The 26657-nt window shown below is 39.3% G+C and overlaps 2 protein-coding genes across 2 annotated transcripts in view; one reads left to right on the top strand and one right to left on the bottom strand.

The window, feature by feature from the left end:
* Nucleotides 1–2875, top strand: part of MRPL13 (mitochondrial ribosomal protein L13) — a 35249-nt gene extending 32374 nt beyond the window's left edge. The window contains exon 6 of the mRNA XM_026055691.1: nucleotides 2597–2875. Within this exon, the coding sequence (XP_025911476.1) occupies nucleotides 2597–2621 (25 nt within the window). The 3' untranslated portion in view covers nucleotides 2622–2875. The remainder of the gene's footprint in view (nucleotides 1–2596) is intronic.
* A 7185-nt stretch (nucleotides 2876–10060) lies between these two features.
* Nucleotides 10061–26657, bottom strand: part of COL14A1 (collagen type XIV alpha 1 chain) — a 134157-nt gene continuing 117560 nt past the window's right edge. The window contains exons 42-48 of the mRNA XM_026055693.1: nucleotides 24643–24678; nucleotides 24116–24182; nucleotides 23425–23613; nucleotides 12855–12932; nucleotides 11772–11927; nucleotides 10288–10380; nucleotides 10061–10197 (exon numbers count right to left, since the gene is read on the bottom strand). Of these exons, the coding sequence (XP_025911478.1) occupies nucleotides 10061–10197; nucleotides 10288–10380; nucleotides 11772–11927; nucleotides 12855–12932; nucleotides 23425–23613; nucleotides 24116–24182; nucleotides 24643–24678 (756 nt within the window). The remainder of the gene's footprint in view (nucleotides 10198–10287; nucleotides 10381–11771; nucleotides 11928–12854; nucleotides 12933–23424; nucleotides 23614–24115; nucleotides 24183–24642; nucleotides 24679–26657) is intronic.

Raw genomic sequence — 26657 nt, 5'->3', positions numbered from 1 at the left:
ATTTTCTTTRTTCCAAATGCATAATAATTTCAGTGCTTTGCTGAGGAAGTGTGAAAGCGCTGCCAGCTAAGAAGAACACTCCTGCGTGGATTTATGTGGTTTATCAGTGAGCTGTTCTCCGCTGGTGCTCACAAGTAGTTCATAATTCTCTAGGAATGGACAAGGTTTTTGTAGGTTTATATTCTTCCTCTGACAAAATATTTATTGCCAAAGGCAATATTTTTCAAGGCTTAGCTTTCCTAGTGCTAAGGAATCTTTAAAAGCAGAGATTGTGGCCTCCAAAAGCCAAGTACCAGTAGGCATAAAAGCCTACTGTGACATTAGAAAAGGCTTTAAAAACTTTTATATTTGTTCACACAAGCATTTCAGCATAGAAGATTCTGCTTTTAAGCTTCATTAACTTCCTAAGACTGCAAACTGAGAGTCCAGTGTCTTACACATTTAACTTTAAGACAACGAGCACTAAGGTTGAAATGCAGATTGGATGCAGCAAAAAATAAAAATAAATTAATTGGATTTCCACACCAGAGAAAAGTACTGTGGGACCGTCACCTCTGCAACGCTCTAAGCCTGGATTGAAGTTTTAAATGTGCCATTCAAAGAAAAACGTAGAATGCTTTGCTGAGCAATGTGAAAGAAGATAAAGTGGCTTATAAAAAGGAGTAATACATATGAGCTGCAAGACATCTGTATTTGTACAATTTAATATTCAAAAACCTTCAGCATGGTCTATCTGTTCAGGATGGATGCAGGAATAAAACTTTTACTAAGTCACTGCTGAGAATTTTTCAAAATTCCACTCTCTCCTAATGCACCACCAACAGTGTAATATTATGAAATATATATTCTGGTATGTAAGGATGAGATCTGTCACACAAAATGTGAAATATTTCTGAGGACTTCAAGCACAGACTCTAGGAAACATGACTTGTTTTTCCAGTGCATACGAGGCACCAATTGTGAAGTACATTTGAGTCCAACATTAAACAAGTAGGTAAACAATGTTGTTTGATTTAAGCACTTCCTTGTCCATGTGYGGTACTTAAAATTGTTGTTTCATGTCAAAAAGATACAAATTTAAACGTTAATACAGAATATACCACTTCAAGGGAAAACAGTGAAGCTTTGTAATTCATTACAATCTGAATGCTAGCTTGTCTTTATAAAGTTCTTTTTTTCTCTTTAAACTTCATATAATCATAAAATTTTAGATGATGCACTGAAAATAGCACAAATTGAATTCCAGAGTTGTTTTCATGTAAGAATCTACAGACTTGTAGAAGAATGACATGAATGACTTGGCTTTGCAGTATGATGAGTTGAAAAATGCTAGATCTGCAACCTACGATGTTAATATCTAATTAGGTAGTAAGAGATTTTTGCATGCCTTCTCTGCAACCATCTGAGCTCTCTCAGTCTCCACAGTGAGCTCCCTACTTCCATTGCTATCTGCTTTTAATTTGCCTTGATTAACAACATTAATAATAAAATTTAGCAACATCATAACTTTAACTTGGTTTACTATTGTGGATTGCAGTTCTTGGGTTTTCATTCAGCTTCACAGAAAATCCACCACCCTAATTTTTTTATACTATTACATATTTACAAAACCTTTGTGATTACATTTCTTGCTCAATTCTAACAAAAGACCCAGTTCACATTACCTTTTCTAATTTGTATGTGAGACAAGCCATCAGAAAAGCCAAAAGTAAGATGCTTCTGTATTTATAATAGGTTGTATTAGGGCAAATAGTTTGGCTGGGGATGTGGTGTGTTGTGCAGAGCAGCTAGTCCATGCTGTGCACACGCCACGTGCACCCAGTGCGTTCCAGGCGTCGGAGACCATCAGCCTGCACCGTTCTGCTTTTTTTTTTTGGGGGGGGGGGGTTAAGTGACTGAGCAGAGGCCTAACTTTTCTCCAGGGTTTGTTAGGGACATAAGCTTGCAGCTTGCCGCAGAACTTAGCATTCGTGTAAAAAGTGTCATCTGCTCTGATCTTGCGCCTTGTGAGTTCAGGGACAACGTGCGCTCTACAGCCAGGGGAGGTATGGCAGGCAGAGAGGGTGACATACRCTTCATAGGAAATTACTGAGGATTACAAACAGTGCAGTCTGTTTGTCTGAATGTTTTCCGCATTTGTGATCCAAGAAGAAGAGATTGCAGAACCTTTAAAAATTGAAGTAGGGTTTGGGGTTTATTTTCAGTCATCAGGTTTCATTATTCTAGTAACACTGTGGTGGACTATGCTGTTAACTTAAAACCTGTCATTTTATGCAGAGATTATTCATTTTTAAGAAGTGGAGAAAAATTAATAATAGTGTTTAAAGTCATTGTAAGACTGCATTCATTTAAAGAGGCTTTTTGTTTTGCTTAGGAARGTAGGAGTGGTCCATGAGAAACACCTTGACCAACTAGTCATGATGTTTGTAAATTCTGAGATGTGTTAGTAGACTTGTTTTGATCCAGAAAATATTCAGCAGCACAAAAATGTCAAGCACCAGAATGAGGAAATAACATCTATGTTGTTACTGCATTCTTAAAGCAAAAACATTCTATTCTGTGTATTTTCCTAACCAAGTACTAATTTTTTTTCTAGACCTAAAGATTATCGAAGGAAGTAACAATAAAAGAAGAAAAATTATTCTCAGGAATATCTGCCCCGTTTGAAAAGAATTCTTCTCACTTGGAAGTCTCTGAGTCATCCCTTCTATATGGAATGTTTTTGACAGGTAGTAGCAAACTTCATGGGGAAAGACTGTAAAAATTATCATAACTGAAACAGCTAAGAATGGGTGTTGCATTATTAATACATCTGTACTGTATATTGTATGATCTGGTGTTTGTTAATTAAAATTCTTTTATTATTATTACAGAATTGATACAATTTTTATGAATGTTCACATCTCATGGAAACGGTACACTTTATTGAAATGAAAGCATTTCACTCTAAAGGTTGCAAAACTTGAATTTCATGCAGTAAGAGTAGTGAATAATTGTGGTCACAGAGGCACCATGAACAGCAGACTCTCAATATTCTGATTTAGTATTCTGATAAAACAGATGCTGAATGACAGTCTGATGAAAGTGCAAATTTCAGGTCGGAGAAAGGGAACTGTTCATGAAGTACTCGTTTTCTCTTTAGAGAACATCAAAAACAAGTGACTTGAGCTGTTCTGTACTTCTGTGGAAGAAATCTTGTGCAGTTCTGAAAGCCTTTTCTAGAATCTGGATAGTACATACCATGTGAAAGTAATGCTGAGTTTTTGCTGAATGCTCATCTGCGCAGACCTGTAGTTTCCATACCTTTTTAGATGAATATACCTGCTTAAATTATTGTAGTGATGAGAATAGCAAACTTCTTCCAGAGCCAAATTATATTAAAACCAATGCTGCTTCTCAGAGAAAGCAGTTCATATTCATATGAACTATGCAGTTCAAGCATACTGTAGTCCTCTTAGATATAGGAAAAATATTATCAAAAAATGGACCTTGGAGGAATCAGAAAGTGGTGAGATTTCTGGTGGGGATTTTTTAGGTCCTGCAGGAGTTCATCTTGCAATCTTCAGATGACTCTTTTCTCTAGAAACTGTTTTTCTGCACAACATACTTTGCCTATACTTTAGCACATTTGTTATGACTAGGCAGATATTTGGTCACTGACCGCATGTTTTCATCCTGAAGGGTTCGCCTTCTCTTAGATACAGTGTGCCCAGGGTTTGCAACTCTGAAAATGAAGCCAAAGGGAAAACAGACTTATGCTTTCAGATCTGTTAGGGSGAAAGAGATTGTAGCATTCTACAGTGCTTGGAGTTTCTCAGATGCTGCAAGACTGACCTTTCAGTGTCCCCATGCAAACATTTTGCTGGAATAAAACCGTAAAGCCGCAAGGAAAGCATGACTTTCAGAGGCAAGACGTTGTCTGCTACACTGAGAACAATCTGGCTCTTCCAGATGTGAGCTAGGACATTTCTCAAAATTTATGGAATGTATGGAATTTTAGCTGAAGTGTTTCCAAAGTGTTCCTAAACAATAGGCTGAATAGACTAATTGTACTAACAAGTTTAAGCAAAGCAGACGTACCGTAGCTATAAACTCTACAAGATACTGTACTCAGGCATGGTCGTGCCTGACTTCATCTTCAGCCTTCCATAACCTTCTTCCATAACCTGATTGCATCCACACAACAGACCGTGTTGGTGGGAAAGGTATCCTTCCATTACACAGTTTCTTAAGGAATTCAAATAATGAACGGAAACAGAGCTGCTTTTTCTTTTTTAAGGTCTTACTGTTTTCAAGACTGCTGTTAGTCTGCTCTGCACTTAAACCTCTAGTGCACTGGATGAGAACATCAGGGTTGGCTCTTCTCCTCTTTCTGGCTGCTGAATGGTATTAAATATTAAATATATATGCTACTTCATTCTTGGTACGGAGACGTTACACAACTGTAAGAAGGAGAGTTGATATTCATAACAATCTCTCTGCCTTAAAATGTAGACGAACAAAAGAACTTCATCCAGGTATAACCTTTGAAGATAGTGCACTTTGGAAACTCTGCAGTGTATTTTTTTTTAACTGGCTGTTCCTCTTTCAGGAATAGGTCTGATGTTAACCCAACATGATATAGAATTCGTTAAAGAATTCCTTGAAATAGCAGTCAGGAAATGCAGCTTATGTGGAGATGCTCTTCCTTCCCTCCTTTCCCTTTTAAGCCAAAATCTGATTTTGATTCAAGTCTGAAGAACATGCCTTCCTTACTTGTATTTATTAAAGAATGGAGCAGCAGCTTTTTCCTTATGAAAACAAAACAATGAAACTGAACTTAAGTGCTGAATGATGCAAAATAAACTTTATTTTGCTTCTGCAGATCACTTCCCTGAAGTCTGTTACTGTTTTTCAGAATAGATAATCCTACAGCCAGAACTGTTATGTAAATAAATTGAAGCACTTCCTATTGTCTGTGTAGTAGAAAACACTGATGTGTTATCATCTTCCAAATTTTACATTGTTTGCTGAAGAAAATTTGAGTATTTTCTTTATCTATTTTGTACAAACATAGTATAGGAAGAAAAACATTTTATTTATAACCTATTTTTCACATCAAGCAGTTCTCTGGCATTCAGATGGGCTTATCCCAGGAAAGGTTCCTCTCCAGTGAGTTTGCAGACTTTATTCTTAAGTCAGTAACCAAATGTAGTTAACTAATATGGGTATTTTTTTAAAGCAAAAGATTAAAATAGACCCTCTTTTTTCATAAAGACACTATAAATTTTATAGGTAAGAAAGATCTGGGTGGCTTCAGCTGTTCATCCTGTGTTAAATGCTTCACAATCAACAACTTAAGTCCATGTGGAAAAATCTGAATTACAGTGACTGAATTTTGGAGAAAATGTTAACCTTATGCTTCTGTGTCTTACTTTTTTTGGCAAATACACAAATTCTGAATCATATTTTTGTAATGTGGTAGTGCCCATCTAACGGTTACTTTTTATTACCAAGGTATATGCAGGACATCATTAACATGTGAGCCAGGATGTATGAAGCATTCTGACTAGGAGGTGCCAGTAAATGTCATTATGAATATAAATTTAAAGCAAATAAATTAATAAAATCAATTAAAGTTTGTACCTTAGTATACAAATTAATCTGTAAATTTGTAACTAGTACCCCTACTTGATGACCTCTGAGCAATCCCTTCATTTGTTCAATTCACTGGATAGACATCCTTTAAGTAAATATTTATCTTACTGCCTGTTACTAATATTGTTTCACTGTGATTTCAAGCTGTTTCTTTTCATTTGAAATGTGGAGTGAATAATTCCAGTGAATTGCCTTATTATGTAGAATTTGACTACGTTTACACTATCTTCCCTACCTCCCTTTTTTCTGTGCCGCTCTTACTAGTCCCACAGGAACTTGAGATTTGGATATGGTGTTGCTTGATGACCAGTCTAGGCTGCAAATTATAACTTTACCTAAGGCTCAAAGTCTTTCTGAGACAACTCCAGCAGAATTGCTTGAATGCTGATTTTCCACCACTGTCCTCAGAGTTTCTTCCAAAGGACTAACAAATTGGCACACTACAGGGAGCCTCTGGAAGGTCTCAGCACAAGGAATTGGGGGATTTCCCCCAAACGCATGGGGCTTTATGTGAGTGTTCACAGTCAGGTTGTGTTCACCTGGGTGTTCACAGCCAAGTGCAACCAGGTAACTTAATCATCTGACACAGACATAACCTGCATTTATTTTAATACGTCTCTGAATTTAAACTACATGTGCCAGGTTTGGAAACAGTTACTTTATTAATCTAACTTTTCAGGAAAACAGAAATACATCATTTCACACACACACACACACGTGCATGCGCACATATATACACATGTGCCCCCACATAGCTTGAACCTGTCAAGACCATCCAAAGCACTCTGACCTCTATTTTAACTACAATGAAAGACTTATACTTACTTAGATGCTAGGAATTTCTACATATGATATGTGTATGAGTGTACGCACACAGACATGCCCATTTATTTGATGCCTCAGTATCTGTAAACTGGGGTTTATCTGGATAAAGATATTGGGGAGAGGGGGGCTATTTTAAGAGCATCCCAGAGATGCTGTATCTAATCAGATGATGAGAGAAAACTATGTATTGCTGCTAACACTTTTTTCTTTAGATAATAGCTCAAGATCTTGAACAGATACAGGTTTTGGCCTTGGAGAGAATCATGTTCTTTTATTCCTTCTGCTGTGCTGACTGGTAACTYGTGTTCATACACTCTGTACTTCAAAGTGTTCTGGAGAACTTACTCTGGGAAGATTTGGATTCTTTTTTTGGGGAGGGGTAGGAAAACCCTTAAGCATCTTTCAGCATGCAGTGCTGAAATACAGTAATATAATGTACTCTTTTAGTACCCATGCCCCCAGTCCAAAAAAGATTCAGTGATAAGTAGAACATCGTTTATTCTTTTCATGTTCAGCCTGGAAAGAGAAAGCTTCAGGGGCCCTCGCAGCAGCCTTTCAATACCTGCAGGGAGATCATCATGGAAACAGAGCCAGGCTCTTCCCAGTGGTGCGTAGTGGGAGAAAGAGAGATAATAAGTGGAAACGAGAGAGATTCAGGCTGGATATAAAGAGAAACTTTTTCACCTTGAGGATAGTGAAACAGTGTAGTGGGTTGCCCAGGGAGGTTGTGCAGCCTCCATCCCGGGAGGGTTTCACACCCCGGCTGGATAGAGCCCTGAGCAACCAGTTCTGACCTAGACTCTGCTTTGAGCAGGCGACTGGACTGGAGACCTCCTGAGGTCCCTTCCAGGCTGAGTTTTCCTGCAGTCTTACGTGGCAGCGCCTGGTGTTCACTTACAGCAGTACCAGCCACTTGCACTCCTGTAGCCAGCTTGCACTGGTGGGCTTGTCGGGTGGTGTCTGAAGCAGCTGAGAAAACCTCTCTGGAAAGGCAGTTCTGTGGGCTGGAATTCCTACTTACTGAGGTGGGTATTTGAGTGGATTAGACAGGTAAGCAGAAGACCCAAACGTTCCCGTATCATACAGGGAAACGAAATGAGTGTGTTTGTTTAGTGCTAAATCTATACTCTTAAAAGGATGGGATTAAATGCTACTGTCTTCAAAAGTTTACCCTTGTTGGGCACTATATAGATTGCTAACCTTGAATTTGCGATTATTTATGCATTATTTTAGGTCACACATTAGAAAACATGGCTTTATCTAGGTTTATTAGAGTTCATTGAGTCTCGTTCAGTTCTCACAGAAATAAAATATCATCTCCATTAGTTTCATTATTTGCTGAGAATTTCAAAACCTTTCCTTGTGCCACTGCTACCAATCTAATTTTAGTTGAACAGTTAGTTAGATTATTTACAGGATTGCAAAGTCAGGCACTTGCTTAGGCAGAAACACTTTTTTTGGTAATAGGTTTATGATAAGCAAGTGGCTGCTTTCAAGGGATTAAAATAAGTACAAGAAAGGGAGAGAAGACACAATAGCCTGGCTTAGTATATTAAACAACCCTGCTGGAAGAGAGCTTGAACGTGGCATGGTTTTTGAGATAGATCCTGAGAATTCAAAGCAGACAAACGATGATAAGGACAGTACAATTGTGTTTGTGCTCTCTCAGCATACAAAAGCATTATTAACCTCATGTTTAATGTTACGCTGTCTGCTGTACTGTGTTAGTATAAAGCTAAACTAGTTACAGCTGGCCAATATATGCCACRCTACTTAATAAGCTAATTTACTAAGAAATATTTTCGTGATCTCATTTATACAACTCCAAGGAAACTGCCAGCAGAATTAGCATTCAACAAGTGTCCACTGCTTGGGAGAAGTGTTCTGTTCTTATTAGTTTAAGACACATAATTAAGCCTTTCCTAACTAAGGATTTCAAAACAACTATGTGCATATATCATGGTATGGAATGTCAGTCAATCATTTTATACTTTTCCACCTTTTTCTACTTCAGATACAAGTCAGGATGAGGAAATATCACCACCTTCAATTTGTTCCTCCAGCAACTTTTCTTGCCCTCTTTCAAGAAAATGGTGGGCATTAGGAGTGAGAGAAATAATGAGAAAATAGAAGTATAGCAGAGAAAGGTATATGGCCATCTAGCTGGACAGTGCCCAGGGGTATAAGCAGCACTGGGTATTAGTCACATGGATCAATGGTTTGGTTTATTAATGAGGCTGAGGTGTAGGCTTAACACCAGTTTCTCTCTCTCTCTCTCTCTCTCTCACTCACTCACTCTCTCTTTTTCATGGGGGATTAAGCATGGCAGGAGCCAGAGGCAATAGCCGACAGGTCGTTCCTTCCTGAGCATGAACAGACTGAACAGTGTCAGTGGTGAGCAGGAACACAGTTCTGGGGGGCTGCAGGTTGACCTCTCTCCACTTCTTTATAGGGCTGGATTAAAAGTATGCCAAGTCTTCAACTTCAGCTTAAATGTATGTACATCTTTGGAGCTTCTACTTTAAAACTACTTCAATGATCAGTCTCAGGCGTGCTGTTCAAAGCTGTCRTTTGAGTCAGTTCATGTATTTACCTGCTTTGTTTTAACATAATTGCTTTGTATTCTTCATTAAGTGGTTAAGGGTTGGGGTTTTTTTCCCCCCTCATCATTCAGTGATCCAAGTTGCCTTTGCAACTATATATGTCAGTCTTTTGCTACTACTTTGGCATGTCAGTATGCAAAATGTCACATCCATAGGTGGTACAACCAACTTGTTTCATATCCACACTTTTCAATTGTTCATCTATAATTTTTAAAATAAGGCCACACATTGTTTCAACTAAGTGTTGAAACTGTTTTCATATATCCTTTAAAATAAAACTGCTGTCCAGAAGTGCTGAAAAAGGAAAACATATTTTCTTCTCTTTGTTTTGTCCCCCTGAAGATCAATACAATTGTTCCAAGTTAAAAATCAGTGGAATACAGAGTTAATGTATAAAAGCTTGCCACTTTTATTTGCATACAAAACAGAAATTAAAGAGGTTCACAATAAATTATCAGTGTGTTCCCACAGAACATTCTTGTGTCTTTATATAATGTGGGTTAAAAAAAATTTTTCCATTAACATAAGACTTCTTTGCAAAAGGGTAATAGCTGGGTTTAAGGAAACATCTTGATTATGCTTTCTTCTCGCCGGTGAATTTAGTCGGGTTATTCTGCTAGAAAAAGCAAATTTATCAAAGACTAACAGAACGTAGTCTGTTGGAAAATCATGGATAACAAAACATTAACTTTTCTGAATTGTTCCAAGTACGCCAACTATCCTGATGCAGTTTTTTAGGCACAGTTTGAATAGTGTATCAAACAGTAATCCAAAGAAAGATCTACAGCTGACCTTTCATCATCATCTAGCACCAACCCACTAACATACTAAGTTTCTGGCATGCAAGGTAATTACCATTATTTGTTGTGTCAACTGGTCATGTACATTTTTTTTCCATTAACATAAGAACCTGTAAACATTTTCCATGACAGGTTAGGCACCTGGACAAAAGGCCAAACATATGCACATAAAATGTTTCCCTTTTTAACAGTTCATTAAGAGGGTTTTTTTCCAGTTGCCTTCTTGTGTACTGGCGTGTTGATGCTTCTTTTGGATATCTTCCTTGTGAAGCGACTAATTCCTGGGGATCTCAGTTCAGCGGCTTCCATCTCTTCTCGAACAGGAGTAAACTCTGGTTGAGCAAGATGAGGTGATGGATAGGACTGGGAGTATGGGGATGGTAAGGGGTAGGACCCGTGAACTACGTACGGCTGTTGCTCACCATCATAAAGGTCCTCAGGGTCATAGATTTGGTAGGAGTTATGTGGCAACTGCACTACTGGGATGTCTTGATCTGTTGGCTCACCGTATCCACCTTAACCCACCACCACCAAGAGTATTCATATGGTTAACACAGGAGAAGGAGAGTAGAAAATTAGAGCACTCATTAGGAAATTGACATTTTTTAATATATATGTATATATGTATATAGAATATATATGTATCTCTTTAATTACACATCTTTATTCACAAAAAGGAACAGTGAAAACATTTAACAAAATTAATAAGCTGGAGCAATTGGAAACCCACCAACAGACAGCCAAGTTTGTTGGAAACCACCACCAGAATTTGACATGTGTCCAGTTGTAATACTGTGCTTGTAATACACTGCACAATCTGCCTGCTTTAGCTCATTCCAATTATGGTCTAGAATATATGATTAATGGGCAAAATGTGTCAGGCAATAATTTTTAGCAGTGCAAGGAAGCTAAGTTCATATACAGCAGCTAAGAAGTTCATTAGTGGTAGTCAATATCGTTGATGGAAAGCATAGAGCAGTTCAGCATCCATTTCTGACCTTCAGCCAAATGAGAAATGAACCAGAATGAGCCTTTCACCTTCTGGATTCGTAGCCATTGTAAGGGATTGGGCCTTAAAACAGGAAAATGAACAATGGGGAAGGGAAATGAGGAGAAAAGGATAGGAAGAGACGACAACAAAAACATTCACATAAGTAAAACATACAAATCAGGTCACAGGCAGATTAAACTATAAACATCAAACAAATCTGGCTTGTGCATACCATTTGTAGTGACTAGGATTTTACTAAAACAAATTTAAAATTTAGGCTGGGCRACATTACTTTTGCTAATTGTGTTAACTTCCTCCCATGGCCTCTCCATGCTATGACAAAAAAGAAAAGTAAGGTACAGAAAAGATTTAGAAAGAATCGTTTTCTCCAGATTGTTTCAACTGTTAATGATGAACACACGTGCATCCTCATTTCAGGTTACACTATCACGGGTTTAGTAACATTCATGCTCTCATGCTGTACAGAGGCACACAGAAGAGGAAGTTGAGCAACACGTTTTAAAAACTACAAATGTAAAACTGCTGTCATGAATATTAGGAGATGGGGACTCAACACACAGAACATTCAGTTGAGATGGAGCAGGCTCATACAATTACACAAACATGTACAAGACAAAAACCCAATACACTTCATCCATTTTAGAGGCCTGAATTAGATGGTGGACTTTCTCTGGTCACCACACTGTGGTCACATTCTGCTCTTGGTGCAGTTCCACAAAAAGAATTGGACATGCGTGTTTTTAAAGAGTTACCACATTTTATTGCAATGTTTAGCAGTAGCCTCCAGCTCACGTTGGCTGTTAGAAAAAAAGTGCTACATTTTCTTGCTACCCCCCCACATCTGAAAATATCAGCAACACCGAATCCTGAAGCACGCAGATCGTGACTACTCACCTCCCATGCCATAACCAGCGCAGGAAGAGGGATCACAGTACCCTGGCAGGCCGGAGGGACCCTGTGAGCCCGGTGGCCCTGTATGACCAGCTGGGCCTCGTGGGCCCGGAGAGCCTGGTGGGCCCGGGCTGCCAGTGCGACTTTCACCTGGAGGTCCTGCATGAAATACAGAGATGAAACATATGATTAGCATCTTTCATAAAACCACTGAGTTCAGGCTGCCTTGGCAGTACCGCAGGCCTGGTGCTAGGACACCATGGCACGGAGCGCATTACAAATACTTACAGGAGATAGCTTAACCGGAGGGGATGGAGCTGCCTGTTCAAACTCCCCCAGGCAAGCCGAGGGAAAAGCTGCAGCATTTTCCCTGCTCCTGACAGGCTTCACCTCCTCTCTGGCTGCAGCTACGTCTTCCTTGCCAGAACAGCTTTTAGCCAGAAATTTATACTAGTATTTCCGAAGAGCAAATGTTTCACCAAGTGTCAGACATTTGGAAAGACAGTTTCATGGGGGAGGATAGCCCTGGCTCCTGGCATGGCTCTCCTGTTTACCTACTCCGTTTCAATACACCATCTGGGTAATGCTGTGCCTCGATACCTGTACTCATACGGAGAGAATATCCTAACCAAATCAATGCAATTTTTTCATCTGTTTCAACAGGACCTGGATTTCACCCTCTATATTCTTCCAGGAGCTAAATATAAATCCCTTCGATTAACATGCTTAATATACATTTCTTTCTCAAGTTACAGTTAGGTATGGTCTTGAGTCAATGAGAAAACAAATGGCTTTCTCTGCCAGACCCCATCTCTGGAAAAAAAAAGAAACTTGTTTAAAAAAGTTTTTCAAGAAGCAATTTATTGCTGGAAAACAGAAAATATTAGTGTGACTGATGACACCATCACATACAATATTGCAATGCCATATTACATAGTAAGAACTTCATGACACTAAGGTATCCAAACCAATGACACTTTCTGTTGCTTACGCCTTAAAAGTGTAGGAAGAGCCATGAAATTCTAATTTGCTTTGCAAACGGGTAAGAGTGGGCTAATCTACATGCCCCTAATGTGGTAACTTTACCTGTAGATCCTGGTGGGCCTCGGGGTCCTTGTGTTCCAAAGCCTGGATTGCCTTTTTCTCCTTTCTCGCCTGGTAAACCTAGTGAAATAGTACTCATCAGAGCCACATTTTGAACAAAAATATGGAAGGCTTATTATTTAACCAGGGTTATAGTTCCATACATTATTTTTCACTTAGAAACAGAGGAGAGATGGAGGGAGGAGGAAGTAAAGAATTATTTGATTCTTTCTTCTTCCCTTCTCTGACAGCTGCTCAAAGGAATCGTGGTATTCCTGGTGTCTTAAAAATTCCTGCTGCCCTGGTGGTTTCATCAAGGCGGTATGTAGAGGCATAGACCAATTTCCAGGCTGCACCGTCGGCAGTGCTGGAAGGCTGCTCCTGGACTATACCAAGGCACAACTACAGTAAGCCAGAAGAATCCTTGGAGCCTCACAAAACTGTCTATAAATTACTGTGTGGCACAGAAAAGTCAGAATATTTAATGCTGTAGCCAATTTCCCTTCACTTCAAGCATTTACCCACCAAACAGTGGTTCAGCAGAGGAGCTCTACAAATAAAAGGAGAGCGTTACCACGACTTATTGCAGAGCCTTAAGCTGCTGAAGTGCAAGAAAGGAGTTTCTGCGCAGCCAGAATCTGGCCCCCCAAAAATGAAGTTTCCCAGCTACGAAACTCTGATGTTCCACCATGCTCAGCCTGTGAGCTGCATTCTTGCACTTGCTCATGTCTCTGAACTTCCACTGTTGGAGTCTGACCTGTGGAGATCATAGATCTAGTAATTCAGAAAAGGCACTATATTCTTCCAGCTTTCCATCTCCTTCTCTACTACCCTGATGGCATCCTATGAAACACTTGCTATACAGCAGCTATCACAATGAGCAGTCAAACTAAAGTAGGTGTCAAAACTACAAATTCCAGACCTTGAGTTTCCACTGGTGACTTGGAAGCTCTCATAAAGTCTGTGTTTGATTTGGATGGTTCAAAGACACAAAATCCAAGCTAGTTTGTGGGACTTTCCCCCCCCATTTTCCAGACCTCCCAGCACTGGTAATGGCTCTCACTGCTTCACAACTTCCACACTTTCAGAATCAAAGCCAATATTGAGCACCTTTATAAAAGCAAAGTAGACAGAAAACAGCTGCTACCCTTGATGGGTCAGTATATCTCTAATTTCAACTGACTGGCCTCCTTCCTTCCTCAGGTAACTGTTACCTGATAGGGAAAAACATCTGGAAGACACCTCCTGGGTGACTCTGTCCAGGCCCTCATTTTTTGCAAGGAGCCACATCAGATTTTTTCTTTCCTTAGTTAATTTTTGATGGAAGCAAAGAAACAAAAACAAACTTTAACTGAGGAAAAAAAAAAGAATTTAAAACCCATCCATGACAAAGAACTGTTCACCTCAAGTTTATGAAATAAAGGTCCACCAATAAGCAATGTGGACAAACAGTTGCATGGGTATGTCTTGAGACAGCAGTTGGGCTTTTGATGACAGCATGAGCAAAGGGGGAGTGGAAAGGCCAAGAAAAGAATACATTGCAGATATGCTATTTGAAAAGCAACAGTAGCTTTAGAGAACTGTTAACCTGCTGGAGATGTGACACTGCACAGTGGTTTACATTGTAAGTCAGCATATGAAAGCACTGCACCGACGGCACTGAAAGCAGAGCCCACGCCATCCATGGACAGCTTCCAGCTCCACCTTCTGCTCTCTGCACACTTTAGTTCAGTGCCTCCTCTCCAAGGTCAGGGCCAAGCAGGTCCTCATCTGGGCCTATATAAATTACTTCCCTTAGTTCTTCGGGGAGGAGATGTTAGGAACTGAGAACAGGAATGGAGGCAGTGAAATTCATATTTCCTGTGATCTCTTCCCCAGCTGAAGACTTGAGAAGAACCTAGGCCTCACACTCAGCATCCTCAGGGATTTTAATTCACACCAGGCAGGAGATTCAGTATCTGCTAGGTCTGCTACAGAACAGGTGGCTTCAAGGGCAATATATCATCTAACTCCTCCTGGAAAACACAGGCCACACGACTGCACTCAGTTACTCCTTACTGAGCACATCATTTTTAACCAACACATAACAAGTTCTTTGTCTTACCTCACACTTTAGAAGGCTTTTTGCCACTGTTCTGGTACAGTTTAAGTATTTTCTGTTTCCATTTTATACCTTTTATTTCCTTTGATTGGTCACCCTTTTTTTTTAATGTCTTTCAGTGACCAATTATTGTTTTCATTAAGAAATTATAAAATCATAATCACATTATACAATATTTTCCATTAGGAGGTCTCCAGTGTCTCCAGTAACGTGGCCAAACTAAGTCAGCAGAACTGGCAGGACAGTGTGGAAGGTAGCAGAGGCAGAGATGCAGCAGGATGGGGCAGCTCAGAACAGGAGAGGCTGGACAGCACAGAGTGGTGCAAAGCGGGACATGAATTAATACTGAGGCTATTGCAGTAACATCAGTGCTTCACAACCCTGATACCATCTCATCTGACACATACAAGAACCACCACAGTATTACCACAGAGCATTCCTCCAGAGTTACATGGCTAGCAGGTATGTCTAAGCTATCACTCATCACAACTGTGCTTATGGAGTCCGAGCAAATATCAGAAGCAGAGCAATACAGTCACAGGCCTGTGGTACTCTGCCCACGCTTATAAACCATGATAAGAGACAAGACTTCATGGCAAGAAACAGACTCTAAATGAACAACCATGCAGATGCAGCTACGATGATTTCAGTTCCAAGCTAGTGCCCCTGCATGCTACTACTTGTATTGGGTAGATGTAGCTATGCAGGTCAGAGCTACCTTAGTGAAACCAGTGCTGCACAGCACTGCAAGGTGTAGGTGGCGTGGTCTCTTCTCACACAAAACTCAGCCAAGATGAGGTTGCTCCCCCTTATGATCATCCTATATTTTTCAGGATTTCCCAGACAGAACTGCATGCACACACACACCAGTAAGCTCTTGTGCAGGCTGACTGCACATAGCTCAAATCCAGCTACTGTATTTCCAGAAATCCTGGATGTCCAAATGTAGACAATCCTGAAAATCTACTGCAAATTTTCAGCCAGCAAAAGGTGATATAGCTTAGATATGATTATATATTTTCCTCTACTCAGTGGTTCCGACTACTTTCTCAGGATGCATTAGGCCAGAAAGATCAAGAGCGGCTCTCTAGCCTAAATTCTTAAAAACTCACCAGGGGAGAGGGAGAGCTTGTTTCAGACCTTGCTCTAGTATCGAATATCCAAAACACAGAAGCATATATTTGACAAGCAGGACCACAAGACCTTCTCACAGTGGTGGCAGGAGTAGGTGAGAAAGGGATGCAGCTTCAAATTTCCTGCAGTGGTGCTCTAACCATTTTGCCACTGGAGAAAAATTGGAGAGGTACTAGCACCACCATCTCTTCTTTCAAGCATCCCTCACATTTGATCTTCCTATTTTCTACCTTGCTTGTACCCAGCTGCTTTCTCTTACAACTAAGTCAGTTCATGCCTGGTATTTTGCAGGCAGACATGAGCAACTTCTTGCCAAGCTCAAGATTACTAAAGGCAATATGGCCAGATTGATGGAGCGGTAGCCTTGAGCTAATACAGCCTTGTTTCAAAGCAAAGGTTGAGCACCATGTTAGCACAATCACTTTGATCTTCTCAGAACAGCAGCAGACCAAATTTGTATCCGATTCAGTATTTTGTATTCCATCATGTACTAACATACTACAGCATACCTATCCTACCACATGGTTGTATGAGATGACTATGGGTCTTGTTCAGACTGTTTTAGACTTTTAGATCATCAAGAGCCCAAAAGGTAAGTTTTCGCAATTTTATATCCATATCCTTTCCTAAATCTCATTGAAGGTCAACGTCTTCAGTGTTTAAATTACTCAGGCATTTTGAAATTTGCCAACATCTTTTCTCTCAGGATTCTTAGCAATGCAATATATGGGATCCCTGCTCTCAGAATCTCTGTCTTCCATGTCCAGTAGGAGCCGTCTGTTTGTAATCTAGCGTTTGGATAGCACACAGCTTGCAGTTTCAATGTGAAGTGCTATCCCACACCTTTGATAAATGATTGTATCACACAGTGTATGCTAGAAACAGTTCTAGATGGCAGAAATATGCTCTAACCTACATCTATATTCCTGGGGGAACTGCCAAAAAACACTCTGGACATGTCTTCTGTCATCAACAGTTGAATTCCACCCATGTTTAAAGATTAATTTCTCATTCGAACCTCTTGTCCTGCATTCCAAATGCAGCCTGCAGATATCTAAAATTTGTTTAGCCTTGGCTTGCTTGAAACATATGGAGAGACTCCTCTGTTGCAATTCCTTCATTTGCACCTTCATTGCAGGTTTTTAACATGGTAAATTCATCTAAATTGCCTCTTAATATATGTGCCTTGTAAGGAAATGTTTGCTATTTGCAAAATGCAGAGTCTGTATGTGTGGATTACTTTGATCACGAAAAGACTGGCCCATGATAACTATCTGAAATCTACACAGATGTTTAGTATAAGGGCCGTTGTTTACCCTACTCTATGATAACACTAAATGTTGACTACAAAGACAATTGCCACAATGATTTCAAATCACAGCCTTCCATGCACTCAACTATTATTTTTTACACAAACAAGTATAKGCATCCATATATGGTGTTCACAGGAGAAATTATAGCAGTAAGAAATGATAAATATGGAACAAATCTAACCAAGCTAAGAATAAAATATTCATTGTGGAACAATTTATGAAGCTCCCTCACAAGGCAAACTTTCTTTGAAATCACCTGGGTATCAAGTTCCTAAAGCAAACATGCTGAAGGCCAAGGTATAAGTCTGTTTCAGGTTTCTTTTGGTTTCTTTTCCAGTAAAATTTACACAGGTGAAAGAGAACATAAACACTGAAGCAAGGAAACCTACTCCCAAGGCGAAACTCACAGAAATTAGAGACACAAGCACTCCGTAAACTCCCTTAAAGGACTTTCCACCAAAGGTCTTTAATGAGAGTAAGCTGACAGATTCACAGACCTCTTGGTCATAGTTAATGGCTCCCTCTTATAAATCACAAAACATTCAGAATTCACCCATTTCTCTTTATATTGAGTCTACCTTTGCATTTCATTAGAGCATAGCTCAAAGAAAGTCAACCAGACTCTCCATCGCTCTCCATGTACATTGTTGTAAAAGTTAATCCCTGTTAGGGATAAAAATGCGTGTCAAAACTTGTCATTTGAGTTCATTTGGCTTCAAATTCTAGTAACTCTTTTCATATTTGTTCTCAGGACATACTTCAACAATACCTTCAAAACATCTCTCCCCCTTCAAGCTAAACATTTTTGTATGTCTTGACTCCATTCAAAATAAGCAGTGGCTTGGGTTGAGCCCTGTGGAAGTGACAAGCAACTTAAATCAATTATTTCCAACCCTCTGTTAAAGATACCTCTGACAGTATCAGTTACTAAAAACAAAACCAAGATCATGAACTCATTCTGTAGAAAGGAAGATGAATTGTCCATGGCTTCTGCAAAAAGAGAAATCTTAGGTACTGCTTATGTACTTTTGTCTTCAAGAGAGTATGGTCATCTGAGGAGAGTTGCGTAATGCAATTAAAAAATTTTGAACTACTACGCAAAATTGCCCTCTTTTAAAGGTGTTCAGTTGTAACCATAGTGTATAACAACATGCGGTGATTTTTTACCCATATGAAACTAAAATTGGAAACAAATTATTTAATTGACTCAACTGGCAAAACTTCCATTTAACTCRATTAGAATTTAGCCATCAGAGCTGTAAACGTGGTTTTTGATAACACACATTTAACTAGCTCTTTCATATGAAGCCAGGAAGCAAATATGTATGCAGCTGTGGTTGAGAATAGTGACTTTCACAGTGACAGCTTAGGTATTTATTATATTTTCATAATAGCAGGATGGAATCAGCAGCCACAAGTTTTGCACATCACTTCAGGACAAGTCATAAGAGCAGAAGTCCACCCAGTGGTAAAAAAAGAACGGCATTTTCACAGCATTTGAAAGCTAGCAGCGCACCAGTGTAATTTTTACTACTGATTTTATAATTTCACTCAGGATTGGAAAAAACATCTAGATGTTATAAAAACAACTGAAAAAATTTGGACTGGAAAAGTCCAAATTCTTCCAGAATACTCAGAAACCAGACACTAGTTATTTAAGTCTCTGTTCATAAACAGAAAATTAAAACAAAAGCTGTTGAAACTATTAAAAATAAAAATAGAAATCAGTGCTGTGAATAATCAGTGTTTCCAAAACTCCTGCATTTATGCAAATATGTCAGGGAGCAAAATACTAGTAATTTATCCAGGATTAGATACTGTAGGGGAATGATGACACAGTATGGCCTCCTTAACCTTTAAGTCATTGGTCTGATTCAAATGGCGTGTTGGGGCACCACTAAAATGTCAATATCGCTAAAAATATTGGGGTAGCCAGAGATGTTTATTACATCATTAAAAAAAAATTACAACAGTTAAGACCCCACAGCGTGCAACTAAAACAACAATCAATTGGTAAAACCACATGACAAATGCACTGGTGGGATCCCAATCCATTCACTAATGTCTACACTGAAAGAAAAGATCTCAACTGGCAATAGACCCAGAGAACTAGATTTGTCAAGAGAATGAATTACCCTTTCTCACTGAGGTGGTCTTTCTTGGACTGACTAGCTTAGAGTATTAGCAGTGAGAACACATTAAGGAACGGGAAGCCCTGGGCCTGGAAGTTCAAGTGGAGGTTTCTAGCACAACTCAAAGACACTCTCTCACTCCGAGCCTCCTTCCAAAAACTCTGATTAATGCTTGGCAGAGTGACAAAGGAAACAAGGGGAAAGAAGCTATTGGCCAGGCAAGTTAGCAAGGAAGTTCACTGATTTCAAGATCTTTCACTGCTGACATTTCCAGCAAAGCTCTCTTCAGTGCATAATTTCTAACCAATTTCTAACCACTCTGCATTTAAAAGTCCCCACATCTCACAAATGCAGACTGAATGCTCGGCGGGCAGGAGAGGTGGATGAGAGGAAATGTCTAGCCTCCCCCTACTTTCTCTCTCCCCAGTCTAACGACACCTTTTCATTCAGCTCAGAGCCAGTAACAGGTTCTTGCAGCAACCTCGATAGCTTGAACTCTATGGGAAAAAAAGCAACAATCTACTAGATAAAGAAACAGGTCTTTTTTTTCTTCTTCTTCTTCTAATTAGTCTATTATTTTTTAGTATGCTCTGCTGGTACTGCTGCCACTCTTGGAAGTTGACTTTCAGTGTTGCTAATCTGGCACTGTTTTTGAACATAAAATTAACTTCATATACAACAAAAATGACAAAAAGAAACATATTGTTCATAAAGACTTCTAAGTGGCTGGCTGGAGATGACAGGACTATAAATTGTGACTTTATGAAAAAGATAAATGCAAACAATGCTTGAGACCATAGCAAAGGATGGGTTTTGAGTCCATTTATCCTCCTTTCTCTAGTCACTGGAAACTGAGTAGACTTTAGTCCACAAGTAGGATCATTCTTACCTGCTAATTCACTGTATGATATGTAGTTGGGAAGGCAGTGAGAACTGGGAATATACAAAAAACTTATTAATTTCCACTACCACAAAGCTGGTAAAACTAATTTTTACCTTTTACTGTTCTGTTTTGGGGGCAGACTAGAGCAATCTCTGTGGAAATGGATTCTGAAATCTCCTAGGGTCTGTGCAACTCAGAAAGCCATGATGTGTTTCTGTTAAATAAACTACTATTACATCAATCACTCATCAGTCCAAAGTTTCAGCTGTTTCTGAAGAAATTAGATCCTCAAGGAGTAATAAACTATCCTGTAATTTTTCCTAGATTCTGAATGAGCTCCTTCCTCTTCCTTGCAGGTTCTGTTACAGGTTCCTGTTATGTGACTGAGCTAAAAACCATTTCCACTCCAAATAAACTAACCAATCATTTTGTCTTTAAGTTTATCCATAGATTCTCAATTCTTAAAACAATCTCATTTTAGGCTGTAAATAAAGTAAAACAATCTCAACATTTGGCATCATGTACCAGTACAGGTTGGGGACTGACCTGCTGGAAAGCAGCTCTGCCRAGAAGGACCTGGGAGTGCTGGTGGACACCAAGTTAAGCATGAGGCAGCAATGTGCCCTTGTGGCCAAGAAGGCCAATGGTAACCTGGGGTGCATCAGGAAGAGTGTTGCCAGCAGGTCGAGGGAGGTGATGCTCCCCCTCTACTCAGCCCTGGTGAGGCCACATCTGGAGTACTGCGTCCAGTTCTGGGCTCCCCAGTACAAGAGGGATGTGGCACTACTGGAGCAAGTCCAGCGAAGGGCTACAAAGATGATTAGGGGACTGGAGCATCTCTCTTATGAGGAAAGGCTGAGAGAGCTGGGCCTGTTTAGCCTRGAGAAGAGAAGGCTGAGAGGAGATCTTATCAATGTGYACAAGTATCTGAAGGGAGGGTGTCAAGAGGATGGRRCCAGACTCTTTTCAGTGGTGCCCAGTGACAGGACGCGAGGCAACGGGCACAAACTGAAACACAGACACTTCCATCTGAACATGAGAAGAAACTTCTTCACTGTGAGGGTGACAGAGCACTGGCACAGGTTGCCCGAAGAGGTTGTGGAGTCTCCTTCTCTGGAGATATTCAAAACCCACCTGGACGCGATCCTGTGCAACGTGCTCTAGGTGACCCTGCTTGAGCAGGGGGGTTGGACTAGATGATCTCCAGAGGTCCCTTGCAACCTCAATCATTCTGTGATTCTGTGATCAGTCACGTATTATGAAAATCTGCAGAGAGCTCTGGCTGCCTGATTATTGTTCGTGAAGCCTGCTTGTTAAGAGCTTGCTCTCTACCATGCACAAAATTCTCCACAAGCGCCCTCTGCCAAAATCAGTCCATTCTAGCATCAGCTATTTATAGAGACAGGAGTAGGAACACAAAGGCCACATTATGGTGCATTATTCAGTTATGACTATCTAATACTTTTTTTTCTTTTTAATTTGAACTTTTACCTTTTCTGTGGTCACTCTATTGCCAATGTTGTCTCTTACAGATTAATATCACCTAACCTGCACCACGATTCATTTAAACTACTATATCTAATCCCTCTGTGATTTCAGTGTAGTACAGCATGCAGAGTCTGGACCTCAGCACAACAAATACAAAGAAGATACATGCTAAATGCTGGGTCAGAAGTTTACCTTTCATAGCCTGGCATTTTGATACCTCCATTCCAGAAGCCCCAGCAAAATATCCTGTGTGCTCAATAGTTCCTGTCTAAGAAGACATTTAAAATATGCTAATATATTATGGAAGTAATTACCCTGAAGTCTGCACTCATTTTCTCCAGGTCACCATTTTTAAAGTCAGTTACTCATTTGCTGCCTCTTCCAATTTTCTTTCATTGTTGTCCCCTGCCCCCTCCTTCCTTATTCTTTCTGGACAATGTCTTCTCTTTGCTCAGCAACATCTGACAAGTCAGTACTGTAAAACTTGCCTCTTTTAAAAGAAGATGGTAATTAGAATTACAGTTCTGAGGGGAAGGAAGGTCCAATAAACTCATACGTCACTCAGAGACTTTCTCCTCAAAACAATGCTTTAACTCTGGYCTTCATGGCTAGTGCAATGATCTGCTGAACTATTAGGTCCCTGAACTGAGCAGCTTTTATAACAATTCATTTTTAAAACCTAATTAACAGATTTTGTAATAACAACAACAATTCTTTACTCTTGAATAGTACATTTCTTTTGGGGGTTTTCTGGTGGTYTTTTGGGTTTTCAGTCACTTCCTTGGATAAGGATTCACTTTCACAGACATGGATCTACTCAGTACTACCTCTGTGAGGTAGTCCAGTACACAGAAGTTTCCCAGTGATGCACAGATAGAAAGTAAATCACAACACGGAACTTGTTTCTTTACTGGACAAAACTGGAGGAGGAGGAAGGAATATAGCCCTACAAGTAAGAAAATAGAGTTCTTGCAAGTAGAGAGTTAATTGTATTATTTCTCTCTGCCTTCCCTATTTCCTGTTCTTGCTCCTTCCATCCCCTTACAAACCACGACTTCTTTTTCTCTTCTGATCAACCTTGCTCCTTTCATAATTTAGAAATCTTCAGATTGATATGCATATCAAAGTTAGCAGGAAAGCTCAGTCTTTCACCAGCACTAACCTTTCAGTTTTCATGCTGATTTTCTTCAAAATCTCCTTTGTTTATACATTCACAGCTCCATCTCACTTCAGAACCTCCTAAAATGCAAGCATGATGTGATGTGCCCAGTTAGACATCACCAGTCTTCAGCACTGGAGGCATCAAACCTCAGCCTGATCCTGCCACATCACATCCTGCAAAGCCTGCATTACTTTCAGGACTGAAAGTTTCCAGAGCTTTCATTATGGTCTATGTTGAGCTCACCAATCAAGTATCAAGAAAACTTTTGTTCTCATGATAAATTTAGACCGGAGAAAAAAGCCATTTAATTGTATCAGAAAAGGTAAGGTACTTTTTGTACATGTGAAATATGAAGCCTACCTCTTTCTCCTGGTCTTCCTGGTTGACCAGGACTTCCTGGAAACCCTTGCATGCCTGGTGATCCTTGCTCACCCTGTGGCCCTGGAGACCCTGGCCGACCTGGTTCCCCAGGAGGTCCTGCAATGGTTCGTGTCGAGACAGACTGGCTTGGAATCTGGTTCAGAATTGAGTTATATCTTGCCATATGACCTAGCAGGAAAAAATGTCATCATTTTCAAGTTGCACTGGAGAATCTGTTTCAGCTATGTTTGAACAGAGCACTGGCAGGTCCCCAAGGCTGTGGTCTGTCATGTTAGCGAATTTTGATAATATGATGTTTGTGCTTGTTGGTGGAGAAATAGTGATTTAGGGATACACAGACGAGAGGAAGAGCTATTGTGTAGAATTACATTTCTTTGCTTTGGTGGTTTTTCTGGTATTTTATGTCTATAAAAATTTTAAAATTGTTATAGCAAAACCTTCTGTATATTCTAATAGCCTGGAGACAATTACAGCATTTTTGATGCCTGATGTTAATCAATTCTAGTTAGACATAAATCCAGTTGAACATAAATCTAGCTGAACATAAATCCTGTGTAGCCTAAAACCAACAGATCCCCTTGGATGCTGTGAAAAGCATCATATTTATAAGGAACTGGCAGGAAGAGATCCATTCTAGAGATAGGAACATATGAACTATCGATGTACTTACCCTGGATGAGTTGTTCACACACTTGACGAGCAACAGCACGCACCATTGCTTGGGACTGGAGATCACCCTGGATAACAACAGCAGCAGTATAATAACACACTGTTTTTTATCATTTCTCTCTTGAAAATATTCAGAGCAATGAAAGACATTTATTATCCCTGAGAGAGTATATTCTCACAGATGAGGAAAAAAGCCAAAAAAGTTTGGGTATTTCCCTGGTTCCCATTACTGTTTTCAGTCAGCAGAGGTCTGAGAAGATAACCCTAATGAGAGATTTGGGGACATGCTTAACGTCACATACTCCTCACTTTCAAAACATTAATGTAGCTACATGTTAAGACAATGCCTGAGAAAGGAGGAAAGTTTGCCTGACTGAACACAGAACTCTATTGGGTGTGTGAACACAGAGAAACATAAATGGTTGGAGAAAAGTTTTTTTTTTTTTTTTTTTTAATATGAGATACAAGGTCAGACCAGGAAAAAAAAAAGAAAGAAAAAGGTGGCTCACATACAAGTGTAAGACTTACCCGCTCACCCCTTTCACCCTTAGCCCCTGGAGCACCCTATGAAAAAATTAAATACGATATCAATTCTCTGTTTTTTCTACCTCAAAACTTTGAAACCCTTGATATAGTCTCCCTTACAACAATACAGTGAAAGCAAAAAAATCCCCAACACACAAAGTTTCAGGATACTATGTGACAATAATATAACATAATATAATATAATATAATATAATAATATAATAACATACTTTTTCCATTTCAGTATGCAACTTGGCAATTCCAAAGAGATAACAACTCTCCCAGGGGTTTCTGACCTCTCAGTTTTTCCTCACTTTGTGTCTGAACTCCTGGGGACAAGTGAGCAGTGTTTCCTGAGCAGATTACCACTACAGGAGTGTAACAGCCATCTTGGGGGAAAGAGAAGGAACTTCTGCTCTCTTGTGACTTATTCATTCACATACTGAATTCTGTAGTCTAAAAAGGCAGCAAGGGCAGGAGACCAGGTGATGCATTTCACATGGATGAAATGCATCTAATATGAATCTGAGAAGACTGATGGGAGGCAAAACATCAGCCTGAAATTTGTAGCATTTGTTGCTCCAAGTATCTGTATCCACTATGAACAGGGTCAGCAATAGGATTATACTGCAAAGAAAATTAAGTATGACATTAGAGATAGCGTAATACTGTATCAATGGCCACGATGATTATGCACTGGAGTACGTTGTCTAAAGCAGTTACAACTTTTCCAATGGAGGTTTTTGAGGGCAGGTTAAACATCTCTCAGTAACTGCTAAAATGAGGAAAGGTTTGTATGAAGAGGTAACCAGGCAACTGATGCATGGTTGAGGCATATCTTGGGAAAGAAGAAAGTCCTAAAATCACTGCAAGATTCTTTCTAGACTTCTATCCTAATTTTTGGAAAGACACTTATTGAAATTCAATTATTTTTCACCCACCTAGCTGTTTTTTCAGAACTGTTAAGAGTTTAAACATTCATAGTGCAAGGCTTACATGATGCACAGGAATATCTACACTCCAGGAAATTTAGTTCAATATCTGAAACATGTGTTTGGACAGGAACTAAAGAGTCAACATGTTATACATTGATAGTAATAAGTTCCATAGCTCATCAAATCTCTTTAATAGCCTTCATGATTACACTGAGAAACTATGCAGAACTGGGCACTAGGTTATCATCTTTGCTTATATATTATCAGTCATTTCATTCCCCCATTTAGCCAAATAAAAATGCTTGCATTGGACTAAATCTCCAAAGCAAAAAAAAGTCTAGTCTACAAATCAAGTCAGAAGTGCACACTGTCATGTTCAGCTGCCTTTTAAAATTAAATACAACATTCACTTTGATATATGGAAAAAATTTGACCAGGCTTTATAATTAACCAAATGTTCAAATTTTATAATAGAACAAATTATCTGAACTGTTGCAGAGAAAAAAAGGTCCATTGAAAATCTTCCAAAACTGTACCTTTTACGTAATTTACACATTAATTTTATAGCTGGACTCTCTTCTTGTAGTTAAACTGTTTTCTTTGATAATAAAGAAAATGACATTTGAAAGACAAACTTAGTACTAGAGCTTCCCTTGGTAAAATTGAGGGTGTAATTTTGCACTCACTGAAGTTGGTGGTCAACTGTTCTGCAGCTGAAATCTATAATGACATTATAGAAAAAGGCGTGATCTTTCTGTCAGTTGCCCTGATGTAAATTAAGAGTAACCACAAGTCAGTTTTTCATTCATGCAATAGTTTTTACAATCCAGCTTGAAAATCAGAATGAAGTTATTTTGGAAATATTCAGGTTAATAAATAGCATACTTTATTTTCCTAAGAGTTGTTTGAAATACAAAGGAAAAAAAGGAGAATGTAATTACACACAGACTACAAATCCACATCCTGTTATGTTTTTAAACTTGTGTTTTAACCTTGTCTTTTGACTCTTTCATCCCTATATTCCAAACACTGTTTGCAAAATCAACAAATAAATTTAAGTATGAAAAAATCAACAAAGAAAGA

The sequence above is a fragment of the Apteryx rowi genome, unplaced genomic scaffold (assembly GCF_003343035.1).
Source record: "Apteryx rowi isolate R43461 unplaced genomic scaffold, aptRow1 scaffold_125, whole genome shotgun sequence".
Taxonomy (NCBI): Eukaryota; Metazoa; Chordata; class Aves; order Apterygiformes; family Apterygidae; genus Apteryx; species Apteryx rowi.
Note: the sequence above shows the minus strand (reverse complement) of the source record. Positions and strands in the feature narration are given on the sequence as shown.